General features: G+C 37.2%; 3 protein-coding genes across 3 annotated transcripts; all 3 read left to right on the top strand.

The window, feature by feature from the left end:
- Positions 1–1321: 1321 nt before the first annotated feature.
- LOC141822654 (uncharacterized) lies at positions 1322–1885 on the top strand. The gene has a single exon (XM_074709988.1). The coding sequence runs from the start codon at positions 1392–1394 to the stop codon at positions 1719–1721; it is 330 nt and encodes a 109-aa protein (XP_074566089.1). The 5' UTR covers positions 1322–1391; the 3' UTR covers positions 1722–1885.
- A 4641-nt stretch (positions 1886–6526) lies between these two features.
- Positions 6527–8920, top strand: LOC141824800 (large ribosomal subunit protein eL42). The gene is made up of 4 exons (XM_074712131.1): positions 6527–6609; positions 7498–7677; positions 8526–8600; positions 8676–8920. The coding sequence occupies exons 1-4, from the start codon at positions 6607–6609 to the stop codon at positions 8733–8735; spliced, it is 318 nt and encodes a 105-aa protein (XP_074568232.1). The 5' UTR covers positions 6527–6606; the 3' UTR covers positions 8736–8920.
- A 1869-nt stretch (positions 8921–10789) lies between these two features.
- Positions 10790–13420, top strand: LOC141822983 (uncharacterized). Its single transcript, XM_074710271.1, has one exon. It carries the CDS (start codon positions 10790–10792, stop codon positions 13418–13420), a length of 2631 nt encoding a protein of 876 aa, XP_074566372.1.
- Positions 13421–13936: the final 516 nt, after the last annotated feature.

Below are 13936 nucleotides of genomic sequence, written 5' to 3'. Positions count from 1 at the left end.
AAGTTAAAGCTGTGGTCCTATTAGTGTATGGGTGCTGCTGTGATTAATTTAGATGTACGTCATGCTACATTTTGACGTGATATGTTGGATCAGCTGAATAAATTCATTTCATGGATTTGTTTCAGGCTCATAGATGTTTTAAGCTTATTCCTGTCAACTAGTTCTACTTCTCTAGGTTCACTTGCGGCATTTGAAAAATCTGTGATTGCACTTTTATACTTTTTGAACGAGTTTATTCAGGAATGGATCGTAAAGGTAAGCGCCTCTGCTAGTACGCGTTCTATTTTATTTAGTAATGCAACATGCATAGTCCATACGATGTCTGATTTCCATGGTTTATTGGCAGCAGCAACAACTGTATATATCTATGCTACAGATCAGTGTAACTTTTTACTGCAATTAAGAACTTGCACTTTTTGGATAAATTTTGCAAATATTATGTGATCAAATAAAAATCGAGTCTGTTTAATTTTAAGCAGAGCTAAATTTTTGTTTGCCACAGTTAATGGACAGTCTCAATGTTTGTCTCCGTTATTTACCCTATCTCTTTTTTTTTTCTGAGTTTTTACAGTCTAACAATTTCTACAGAGAAAGATAAGGCATTACCCCCTCGCTCCCTCTCGGCCCCCATCTATTAACTTTCAACATGACTTGGTCGTCTCACCTTAGCCTTCAACCACTTCTGTAATCCATCATCTCAATTAAACCATGTCCACATCAGTCTAACTCAATTAATCTCAGCCACTTCGACTACATTGCAAACCCCTCCTGAATTGTATCCGGTTAAATGAGAAGTCCATTATTCTTTAGTTAGTCCTCTTTAGTTATCGCCAGCAGTTCTTTAGGAACTTTGCATTCATGCCATCTAAGGCTTCGTTATTTCAATCTGCCTAGTGTGATACTGTATGCTCAATCTAGAAAGCTCCTGCCAAGCCTCAGTAGCTTCTTAAGGGACAAAAAAGGAAAAATCAACAAGAATTTGATCTCGACGAGGTCATCAGATTGCTATTTTCCATTGGAAAGATTCATAATTACAAAGAAAAAATAAAAAGATAATTTTTTTCTATCGGATCCATCGTCAATCTTCGTTCACAGGAGCCGTTTCGCAAAACTAACTACCAGATTCCTTCCCGCGCCCCAATTCACACCGTGACGGTCTGCACCAGCCGAATCATGCTACTACGATTACCTGGCGCTCGTAACACCGACACGTGTGACTTCACGACCGGGTCCTCGGTCTGATCCTCCCATTTCTGTCTGTTCCAGTGGCGCCGCCCAACCTCTCTTGTCATTTCGCCTATAAATTCACCTTTTTTTCCATCGTTCTTATCCCTTCAATTACTTCTCATTCAATTCCAACCCCAAAGAAAACGAAAAGAAAGCGAAGGGAGATGGGCAATTGCATCGGTTTGCAGAAGCCGGTGACATGGGTCGACGACGACGGCGACGAAGATGACGACGACGACTGCGGCTCGGGATTGGCGGAGCGCAAGCTCTCGAGAAAGCACCAAGAGCGGGCGCCAAGGCCAACAATCGATACGAAGGAGAAGATGAAGGCCGCCGTGAAGTCGACGGAGATCAAGATCAAGATCAGCAAGAAGCAACTGGAGGAGTTGCTGCAGCAGGCTGACGCGGAGGGCTTGCCGCTGCTGGAAGCTCTCGCTGGCTTCGCCGAGCCCGAGAGGCATTGGAGGCCGAAGCTACAGAGCATACCGGAGTAGCGATCAGATGTATCGTGAGTACTTCTTCCTCGATCGATCGGTTTCTTCCTTTTAAGATCGTGTATTGTGAATATATATATATACAGACGAAACATGGAGCAGAAAATTTGTTGTTTAGGTGTTTATTTAAAAAACACAGATGAATGAATGCTTCATTTGAGTTTTGAGTGCTTAAAGGTTATCACACATATTTCTAAAATGTCTTTATCTACTTCACCTTATCCATTTTCACTCAATTAATAGTTGATGAACATGATTCTAATTGATTTTTAGTCTTCAAATGCACAATTACTTAACGGGCAACAGTTCGATTGGATATAATTTCAAGTACTTTTAAAGCCTTTACTAACATAAATACTTAGCTTTTTAACTTGAATTTGGCTATATTATTTTAGTTAATTGTATATTATCTCATTTTAGTAGTAATTTAAATTTTGTATTTATTTACTAATTAAATTATTAGTAATTTGTCAAAATCGCTAATTATTTAAGAAATCATATAATGTCAAAGTTATTAATTAATTAATTAAAATTAATAATTTTTTAATTATCTAAAAATTTAGATGTGTTTTACATATTTTAAGGCGATTAGTTATTAAGAAGTAAATCATTAATTAATGACTTATTTAACATTAATTATAATCTTCACATCCAAGTAAATCATTAATTATTAAGGACCAATTTATTGATTTAATAGCAAAGTATATATACATTAGTTACAATAAATCATATAAACATAATTATTTAAGTGATCAATGTTATAATAATTTATTTATTTATTCAAAAATCATATTTAATCAACTAGTAAAGAAATATTTCTAATTAAATGTGCAACTTTAGAAATTTTATATCTTATCAAATGAATATCTTTGTGTTATTAATATTTTTCAAAGTACGTTTATCTTTATACATATAATTTTTTATATTTTGAATCTTTTAAAATTATTAATAGGTTTTGATTCATGTTAAATGAGCATTATTACCCTTATAATATTTTCCTGAGTTAATCTATTTTTTTAAATCTAATTTCGAACTTTATGCAGTCATAGTACCTTTAGAAAAATTCTTGACAGTTATTCATCAGATTGAATATTACTTTTTGCACATGTATTTGATGGCTAATAATCGACTAAATTGCATCTAGTTAATTAATTGTTAAACCTTTAATTAATAAACATTTAATTATTAGATATATATCCAAATATAGCTGTTATAAACCATTAATTTCAAGTAGAATCCTACACGTTTGACCCTTATCTCAATAGTTCTTCATGGAGACATTTTGGATACAACTTCTAGGCTATAGATTCAAAGTTATGTATTCATGTGCGATGGGTTGATGGTGTTAATTCAACAGCTAGGTTGGGCAGTTAGCTTGACGATGAGTCGACGACTCGAATTTCGAATTGATGGATATCGATATGTTGACATGGATCTTATCATGTTTATACTTAGTTCAGTGGCGTAACTAAGAATTATAATCTACTTGATTTAGAAATTTAATGTTGATGTGATGAAAATTTGAATTTTTTTCCAAAATCCTATAATTTTCAAAATGGCCCCTCGGGTGAGCCCTTGGGCTAATGCTCGGGTAAGCTTATACATGGCTCCACCCTTTCTCGACGTACCTTTTCAATTATCAAGGTATTTTAAACTGTTTTATTTTTGGTCTCATACCAATAGAGATATCTTCCCATCTATCTCTCAAACAAAAGATCACTGAGACCCACATAGATCTACTCTGATACCACTTTTAGGTCTGATGGAATCCACATGTCTTCAATTGTGTCTATTTTGAGCCCAAACTCTCATGATTTTTGGGTTTTACCAAAAAAATCTCATATCAATATAGATATCTTTAATCTTATAACCCAGAATCTTTTTCATGTATTTTCAATGTAGGACTTTGATTATATCTCAATAGGCATCCTTTTGGATAATAAAGGTATCCTTTTGGTATTGTTGTTACCGACTTAATCACGTCGATTGTCGAGTTATTCTTTTGGACTCTTCTAGGTAAATTTATCCCTATAGATAAAAATATTAAGATTGAGATAAAAATTTCTTTTCTTAAGATGCTATTTTCCCACTAAAGTGCTTATGATTTATTGACAATCACCTCCAAGATATATATCATGACCTATGTTTTTAAATAAGAGCATTCTACATTTTAAGCCCTAATAAATTTTGAAACTTTTAAGAGAAGAAAGAGAAAAGAGAAGTCAAAAGAGTTGAGCAGTTGAGTTCCTTTTATAGGATTTAAAAGGCGAAATACCTTTTAATTAATAATGTCATTCATCAATTATATGAATTAATTGATTAATTAATCAATTAATCAAATTTATTATAGTATATATTTATTAATCATTTGATTATCTAATATATTGCTATGCATGAATTGATTATTTTTTATTAATAATTAATCTTCTTAATTAATTATATCTATTAATTAATCTTGATCCATTGAGTAATTTTTTTGTAGTTAAATTTCAAAAATTAATTCTGATTTCACACTCTTAAAGGGTTACACGTAAACGTTCGAGTTAGCATTTATATATTAATGTCAATCAACCCATCTCGTATGTGAGTCAAAATTTTTCGTCCAATTATATTAAACCAACTCTTCTTTATTCAAATAATATTAAATATTAATTTTTTATTCACTCGAAAAATTGATTCAAAACGGTCTACTCATGAAATAGTCATCATTTTCCTATGTAATTTCTTGGTTACGAAAATTAATTTTTCAATAATCCCATGAATGAAAAATTATGGATAAGTTTCGAGTTTCAATAGAGTGGCAATCAAGATTGTATTTATTCTTGAAAAGTGTTCAATCTAGAAAATATATATCCTTTGGTCTTTCAATTTCATTGAGTGAAAGCTATAATTGTCTGATCAGAGTACTAATCAGAATTGTATTACTTTTTAAAAAACACTCAACTTAAAAGTATATTCCGTTGGTTTCCTGATCTCACCAAACCAAAACTACAGTCATTTAATTGATTACTTAAATTAATCAAATTTATTGCAGCATATATTAATTAATCATTTGATTAATTAATATTTTAGCTATGCATGAATTGATTAATCTTTTATTAATCAATCAATCAATTAATTAATTAATATTTTTATTAAAATTATTTTCGATTTCATACCTTGAAATAACATTTATACCTACTCAAATTAACATTCATGTGTGCCAACCAAAACTTTTTATTCTTTCATTATTCAAATAATCTTAGTATAAAATTAATTCTCCACGCATGGTCTACTCACCAAATAGACATCTTATTTCTATATAAATTTATTGATTAAGAAAATTAATTTTCCAACACTTTACATCTTAGACAAGTAGAATCCTACACATTTGACCCTTATCTCAATAGTTGGATACAGCTTCTAGCTAGGCAATAACTTCAAAGTTATGTTTCCATGTCCAATGCACGCTACCATCTTCTAATGCGCCCAAAAATTCGAAAGAATTAAATTTCATCGGGTTCAACTTTGTTAGAAACAATATGATATATCAGAACTAAATCAATAATGCATTTATCATTAAGAATAAGACAATATCGAAATCGAATGCAATGACAAACGAAGGTTAATCTAAATTCAACACAAGAGCCATTGATTTTTATTTATCGCCGAATTGTTCCTGTAGTGCAACGGAAGTCTTTTATAGGAATGAGAGGCAACAATCTTTAGTCCTTTTCAATAGGGGAAAAGAGGAGGAAGATGAAGAAACTCAATTCAGCAAACTCCATAAATGAATGAGACTTCTTCCCTTATATACCTTGGTCCATCCTATAAGGATAGATCATCCATCATAAATCTCATTATTCATTAATAATCAATTATTGTTAATGAACCGGGTTATTGAATCTACATATTAAATCCATATCTATTTATATAAATCTCCTTCATGCTATTAATTAGTATTAAATTACTTAATGAAATTTAATATCTTAATGATAATTATTATTGGTGTACAGAGGTATAGCAGTTTGCTATTTTCTTATTTCATAGCTTTATGCATGTATATGAAGTGAATCACGGACCAATGAGCCAGAAATCCATTTCATGTGTTTCTAGTTTCAGATGATTTATCTCACATTTTATAGTAACCAAGGCTCAGGGTTCATTTACTTGACGAAAATAAAAGAGGCTTATACATTCTCTGCAAAATTATATGGAAACCAAGTGTTATAGAAACACACAAATCTTTAGTTATATGCAAAGGTATTGTTTTCTTCAACCCCATGAAGCCTATCCAGATGTCTCTATCTCAACACTACAAACGAACATGAAACAACTTGAAACTTTTGCCATAATTTTCTACACATGGTTAAGTAATGCCTTTGTCCTTTAACTGATGAGCAATAATTGGAACAAAACCAATAAAAGTAAAGATTAAACCAATATCGAATCATTTTGGTCTTGGTCAAATGATAGCTGATGATAAAATGAGATGTAAAATTTCACTTTGTCCTTTAACTTTAATTTGTTTTTTTAATTAAACTTTTATCATATTTTTCTTTAACTGTGATGTTATTATTATTTATGAGAAAAATAACATGATATACATTTGACATATCCACCGTACCACTATACTGAGCAAAGTGAACTTGTCTTTCAAAGAAAGTAGAGGGATGGTTCATTTTCCCGGGCTTGATATAAATGGGCTATAATTACATAAAGCCCAATTTGGAGCCCAGAAAGGCATGCACGAAGAGGGGCAAAGTTGGTATTTGCAGATTTCGCAAAACCCTAACATTCCAATGTCGTCCGTGGGTATAAAAGGCCTATCTGTTTCTCCTTTGGATTGCCCTATCTCCATTGGCTCCGGCGCCGCCACGCGGGTTTCGCACAGCACTGCGGCAACATGGTAAACTGATCAATCCTTTTCCTTGTACCGGTTTGAGATAGTGTGTGATTGTTACCTCAGTGTTTGCTTTTGATTCAATCTCCACTGAATCTCTTTGAATTTAAGGGTCAAATTTGGATTTTAGTTGTTAATTTTTGATCTATCGGGCACTTCTTTGTTGGCGAATTAAGAGGCTAGTGAGTTATGCGAGTTTGATCATTTTTTCTGAGATGTGCTCAGGTGAATTAAAAACAAAATTATAGTGGTGCTGAAATCCTTTTCGCTTCTTGAACCTGATTTGTGCTTAGAGAAAACAAGTCCGATCTACAGTAAATTTGACTCAAACCTTGTGAGGATATCTGAGTAACTGATCATTTATGCTCGGGAAAGTTCAGTATCTAGCCAATAAAACCATGGTCCATTATGTAGCTTGTAGTTCATGATTTACATTTATTATCTTGCTCCGTATCAAATAAAAATGTTCACTTAATTATTCCACATGATTAGATTATGCCATTGTGATGCGCTGCATCTTAAATCAAGCCTTTTTTTTTGTTAGGAAGAGAAATAAACTAACGGATGCATGACATTAAGCTTGTGAGATTCTGAACCTTCAACATGTTATATTTATGGTATTGATTATGAAAAAAGTATTATCTTGCAATTCACATTTTTCTGTGTGAATTGGTTTGGGGTCGAAGTCCAGAGTTTATGTTTGTGATTAGAATTTAAGTCCTTTCTGACGCTTGCTAGTGAGAACCAACACTATTATCAATCTTCTGTAACTGTATCCCATTGACAGATGAGATTCTATTAATTCTTTTAGAAGGCCCTTTGTCTCTTTACTTTTATTGCATTTCTTTGCATAACTTTTTTTCTTGACTCTGGTCTTTTGATTTGGTCACGCAGGTGAATGTTCCCAAGACAAAGAAGACTTACTGCAAGAACAAAGCTTGCAGGAAGCACACCCTTCATAAGGTTACACAGTATAAGAAGGGAAAGGATAGACTATCTGCTCAAGGAAAGCGCCGTTATGACAGGAAACAATCTGGGTATGGTGGTCAAACAAAGCCTGTTTTCCACAAGAAGGTATTCTGGCCGTTTCTGTGCCCCATAAATGGGATAACATTGATCTTTTACTGTTAAATACCTATCTGCTATGTTTGTAAATATTTGGTCACTTGATTGACTCCAAATCATTGGTTGTGGGTTTTATTTTCTCAATGGAAAATTAATCTTCTACTTTACCTTCTCGTACAACTGACAAAAGTGAATTAATTGTGATGTTTTTTCCAACTTATAACTATGAACTTGGTTTCAAAAGAGTATGTCGATGATAGTTGCATAACACATTTGCAGTATGTGGCAGTATATCAACATAAAATACTAAAAATTTACTTGTAAGATATGGATAAAAATTACTAACATATTTACAATAAAAAATATTAATCTATATATCAAATTCATATGGAGATATAGAGAAATTCAAACCATACAATGTACAACTCAGAGTACAACAACTAATGTTAATCAACAATATAAATAATGTTTGTATAATTAGTAATTTCTCTTTCATAACAAGTGTCATAAGTTAATATTTTATAAGTTATAATTAACAAAATTGTGTTGTTTAGGTCTGCCAGTTCAATCTAAATTGGTTAAAATGAGTTAAGATTTTTTAAAAAATTGTATATGTGGTGCTACATGCCACATGTGGTCAAATGTGGCCCTTCTGAGGTATTCAAAATTTCTTATAGGGTACCTTTCTGAATTTGCCTCGATGATCTAGGTGAAGACCTTTTTAACATGTGATGTCTTAATTGTTTGATCTTTTCTGAAGTTTCTGTTTTGAGCTTAGTTTCTTGAAGCTAAGTCATAGTTGTATTTAATGCTTAGCATTATAAAATTGTAAGTGATAGAACTAATTCTTTTTTCAGGCCAAAACAACAAAGAAGATTGTGTTGAAACTTCAATGCCAGAGCTGCAAGCACTATTCACAGCATCCCATAAAAGTTTGTATTGATATTCTACCTCTTTGTCCTTTGTAGTTTTCCACCTGTAGATAATATCTGTTTTTGTTGTTTCAGAGATGCAAGCACTTTGAGATTGGAGGAGACAAAAAGGGCAAGGGAACTTCTCTCTTCTAGTTTACTTTTTCTCTAATTCTAGGTGATGTTATGTTCTTATTTTCATTGGATATGATAGCAATCTGATGTCATGAGAACCTTATTTACTGTTTCATTTATCTACATTTCGGTGATGTTATTTTGGTGTCATTAGAACCTTATTTAAATAGTTAAATCTCAATTGCCTTCAACTTTCAGCTGCCTTATGTAATGTCATTCTACTCTGATTTACTCGTGTATTTCACTATAAGATAAGTGTTGTAACCGAGTCATGTTGAAATGGTTGCCCGCTTGGTTTGTGAAAGTTTGCTTGTTCTTCTTTAAAAGCTTTTTGTGTATTTATTAGTTAAGGTAACCTTGTCTACCGACATTTGATTTGTTTATAGTTTTACTTGTTTTATGAGGGGTGGGCATATAGTCTGAAATTGATGAACTAAATGGAGCCAAATTGAAATTTTAGTTTATTTCCTGGTCAGCTTTGTATCTATTTCAGAATTGATCGAAGATGAATTACCATGCATTAGATTATTTATGATGCAACCTTATTGATTCAAACACTATACGTATTGAATTGCCATGTCTTTTTCTTTAGTATACATGTTATTCGCAATGTTTACTAGTGACCTGAGTGCAAGGCTGCTTATATTTTGCATTGTGTTATTCGTAATGTTTTAACAGTAGTCGTTGGAGGTTCCAGATTATTAAAATTGTAAAGGTTAAGGCCTTGCATTTGTCTCCGGTGCTCTTTAATGTAGTCATTAGAGAGAACTCTAGATTATTAAGAGGACAAAGGAGAAGGGGAATTTGTGGTGATTATGTCTTCCCCTGTTAATTTTGACGAGTTAATCAATATTGGAAGGGGCAAATAAATTGCCTTTCTAAAAAGAACCGTAACTCCAGTAGCAAAATAAATTTACCTTTTATTATAAAATATTTATTTATAAAAAATTTAGAAAAATTTATATTCGGTGCAGTCGTAAAATACTTATAGGAAGAGAATTAGAATTCAAATTTTAAGTGAGATGCATATTTGATGAAGCAGAGGAATTGCCTATCTCATTAGTTTGTTAAAAAATAAATCTTTTAGACAGGAATATTTGAATAACCTACAAGCGAAGCTGTCAACATGAATAAATCATGGTCAAGGTCCTTTAGACAAGAATAATCAAGTACAATCGAACAAAGTTTTCATTAAAATTCCATATTAAGACGAGTACAATCGAATAACCTACAAACGAAGCTAAATCTCCCTTGGTGCTTTTCTTTCTTTCTCGTTTTCTTTTTCTTTTTCTAATTGGTTCTTTGTTCTCTCTCTCTCTAATTTCCTACTTTTACTCTTTTGTTTTCTGCTTTAATGTTGCCTCAGTATCAAGTAAGGCACTTCGAAAATATGCCAATCTCATGGTATAACACGACGAGGGTCCTATATATACACGAACTTGATCATGGATGCTTCACCACTCACCGAGAAAATTAATAAGCATTAATTCGCCACCATGTCTTCCTGCGGCGGAGGCAACGCCGACATGATCTCTCGCCTGTCAAAGCGCTTGGAGGAGCTCAAAGACCGCGTCCCGCGGCAGTCGCAAGACAAACTCAAGTTGCAAGACGAATCCAAGCTGATGGAGGACAAATTCAAGCTGATCGATGACAAGATGGCGGAGCTGAGATACCAGCAAGACATCGGGCGGGGGAAAGAAAGCCAGGTCATGGAGCAACTCAACCTCGTAGCCCGCTATCTCGACGAGATCGACAGCGACCCGAAATCTATCATTCACTCCCAGCACCTGGATCGACTTCAGGAAGCGATCACCAAAGCCGCAGCCGCCGACATGATCTCTCGCCTGTCAACGCGCTTGGACGAGCTCAAAGACAGCGCCGCACTGCAGCTGCAAGACGGTTTCAAGCAGATCGAGGACAAATTCAAGCAGATCGAGGGCAAGATGACGGGCCTGCAATACCTGCAATACATCTGGCGGGGAAGAGAAAGCCAGGTCATGGAGCAACTCAACCGTGCAGCCAGCTATCTCGACAATCTCAACACCAACCCGAAACCTCTCATTAACTCCCAACACATGGATCAACTTCAGGAAGCGATCACCGCAGCCGCAGCCGCCATGATCTCTAGCGTGTCAACGCGCTTGGACGAACTCAGAGTCCGCGTTCTAATGAAGTTGGAAGATCCAATGAAGTTGGAAGACAAATTCAAGCAGTTCGAGGAGAAGATGACGGGCCTGCAACACCTGCAATACATCGGGCGGGGGAAAGAAAGCCAGGTCATGGAGCAACTCAACCTTGTAGCGCTCTATCTCGACGAGATCAACACCGACCCGAAATCTGCCATTAACTCCCAACAAATGGATCGACTTCTGGAAGCGATCACCAAAGCCGCAGCCGCCGACGTGATCTCTCGCCTGTCAACGCGCCTGGACCAGCTCAAAGTCCGCGTCCCACCGAACTTGCAAGACAAATTCAAGCAGATCGAGGCCAAGATGACGGACCTGCAACACATTGAGCGGGGAAGAGAAAGCCAGGTCGTCGTGCAACTCAACCTTGCAGCCGATTGTCTCGACAAGATCAACACCGACCCGAATTCTATCGTTAACTCCCAACACATGGATCGACTTCTGGAATTGATCACCAAATCCGCAGCCGCAGCCGCCGGTGACGAGGACACCGATAAAAAAGACACGGATCAGTCGGAGGAGCCCGAGGGCGTGACAGTCGTGGAGCAAAAGCTTCAGAAGAGTCCGGCGTGGGCGCACCTCAAGCTCGTGGTCGACAGCCTCGATCCGTTGCTCAAGAACTGTCTCTTCACCCTCACCGTCTTCCCGCCCAACGTCAACATCAAGAAGCGGCTGCTTCTCCACTGGTGGATGGGGGAGGGTTTCGTCCGGTGCATCAAAGACGGGAAGGGCTGCTTCGACCAGCTGGTGGGAAAGGGCTTGGTCGTCCCAGTCGGCAAGCGGCACTGTGGAAAGCACCACTACTGCCGGGTCCAGTCCTGGTTGCGCCCGCTATTGGTCGCCGTCTCAAACACAAATGGCTTCCTTGACTACGATGAGGCTGGGAAGCCCACCGACGACTGCTCGTTCAGTCACCGCTTGTGCCTGCTGCCGCGCCCGCACCAGGAGCTGGCGTCTCCCAAGGACCGGATGGCGGACAGCCGGCTGATGACGGTCTACAACGTCGGCAATCTTCAACCCAAGTTCCCGCCGGAGTGGCTACTCAACAAGAAGCAGCTCACAACCCTGCAGCTGGGGTGGTGGCGGAAGGACGACAAGAAGCGACCGCCCTTGGCCTTCTCCGACAACGAGTTCTTGTCGGGTCTGGGTAAATGCAGCGGCTTGAGGTACCTGAGCTTGAGGGGCATCTCCCGATTAGAGAGGCTGCCTCATCACTCCGTCGAGAAGCTCCGCAAGCTGGTGGTGCTGGACCTGCGCGCCTGCCACAACCTCGAGAAACTGCCGCCAAATCTGGGCGACGCCCACAGGCTGCAGTTCCTGGACGTGTCGGATTGCACCCTGCTGGACCAGATGCCAAAGACGCTCGCTTCCTTGTCGGAGCTCGAGGTGCTCAAGGGCTTCGTGGTCTGCGATTACTGGAACAAGAATTGTTGCCAGATCGGTGACTTGCTGAAGCTGACCAAGTTGAGGAAGTTGAGCATCACCACAAGCCGCGAGTTCAATGACCGCGAGGTCGTGAAATTGAGCGAGCTCATCAACGGCCTTACTTCCCTCACGGTAACATGGGGAGTCGTCACTAAGGAGGAGAACACGACGAAAAGGAAAGCTGAGAAGGAAAATGCCCATTCAGGAGATAAGAATCTGAAATTTACTTTCCCATCGAAATTGGAGAAGCTGGAGCTCCGGTGCTTCAACGAGCAAAGGCTCCCGAAATGGATCGTTCCCGACAAGTTGAAGAATTTGAAGAAGCTGTACATGACAGGGGGACTTCTCAAGAGCCTTAAAGATGCTCAGGGGAAGACGTGGTGTGTGAAAGTTCTGCGGGTGAGGTTCCTGCCCAATCTGCAGGACGACTGGGAAAGCATAACAACTTGGTTTCCCGACCTCAACTGCGTGGAGAAATCCAAATGTAAGCTGCTCCCTGATTGGCCTTGCGACAAAGAAGGGTATTGGCAAAGAGACGTTGGAAAAAGCAGCGACGATGAGGTTGAAGGTGAAGTTGGAGAAAGTAGCAGCGTTAATAGTAAAAATAAAGTTAAAGAAGGTAGCAACTCTGAGGATGGAGGTAAAGTTGGAGAAATTCGTAACGGGAGTGAAATTGAAGAAAGTAGCAACGATGGGGTTGAAGATGAAGCTAGAAAAAGTAACAGAAGTGAAGTTGAAGAAAGTAGCAACGCTGGGGTTGAAGATGAAGCTAGAAAAAGTAACAGAAGTGAAGATGAAGAAAGTAGCAACGCTGGGGTTGAAGATGAAGCTAGAAAAAGTAAAGATGAAGAAAGTAGCAATGCTGAGGATGAAAGTGAAGTTGGAGAAAGTAGCGATGCTGAGGATGAAAATGAAGTTGGAGAAAATAGCAACGCTAAGGATGAAAGTGAAGTTGCAGAAAGTAACAGAAGTGAAGATGAAGAAAGTAGCAATGCTGAGGATGAAAGTGAAGTTGGAGAAAGTAGCAACAATGATAGTAATAGTGAAGCTAAAGAAGGTAGCAACACTGTTGTTGGAGGTGGAAGGAAAAAATAGCAAGAGTGAAGTTAAAGAAGGTAGCAATAAAAGCATTGACGATAGTGAAAAAGGAAGAATACCTCGGAGTGAAGTTGAAAAGAGTAGCAACATTGGTGAAGAGAGTGACAATGAAGAAGATAGCAATTCAGAGGATATAATATGAATGAAGTTGAAAAGTATAACAACAATCACAAATAAGTTGGATTAACTGGCAATGTTGAGGATAAGAGTGAAGATGAAGGTAGTCCGTTGAAATTGAGAAAACTAGCACACTTTAGGCCGCGTCGGATTGGAGAGAATGGTGCCTAAGTAGATTAAAGAGTGAAATATCTTTCATAAAGGGTTCTAAGGGGGACTCTCTCTCGAGTTAGATTTTGTGTTCATTTAGTTGTGATCAGGGTTGCAACTTTGGCTTGTTGAATAACACTATAAGGTTTTCACTTTGTGTGTTTGTATGTTTCTTTGGTAAGGTTGCACATAGTTTGTGCACAAACTTTAGTTTGTATGATTCCTTTTACATATAAATCTATTAAC

The sequence above is a fragment of the Curcuma longa genome, chromosome 3 (assembly GCF_044706935.1).
Source record: "Curcuma longa cultivar G26 ecotype Majalengka, Jawa Barat chromosome 3, ITB_CL_G26_1.1, whole genome shotgun sequence".
Classification (NCBI taxonomy): domain Eukaryota; kingdom Viridiplantae; phylum Streptophyta; class Magnoliopsida; order Zingiberales; family Zingiberaceae; genus Curcuma; species Curcuma longa.
The sequence above is the reverse complement of the archived record's forward strand: the minus strand, read 5'-3'. Positions and strand labels throughout refer to the sequence as shown.

Coding starts and splice junctions, on each gene's coding strand:
- LOC141822983 (XM_074710271.1), top strand. CDS start 10,790: ATGGATCAACTTCAGGAAGCGATCACCGCAGCCGCAGCCGCCATGATC.
- LOC141822654 (XM_074709988.1), top strand. CDS start 1,392: ATGGGCAATTGCATCGGTTTGCAGAAGCCGGTGACATGGGTCGACGAC.
- LOC141824800 (XM_074712131.1), top strand. Junction 7,678..8,525: donor AGCCTGTTTTCCACAAGAAG/GTATTCTGGCCG, acceptor TTCTTTTTTCAG/GCCAAAACAACAAAGAAGAT. Junction 8,601..8,675: donor ATTCACAGCATCCCATAAAA/GTTTGTATTGAT, acceptor TTGTTGTTTCAG/AGATGCAAGCACTTTGAGAT.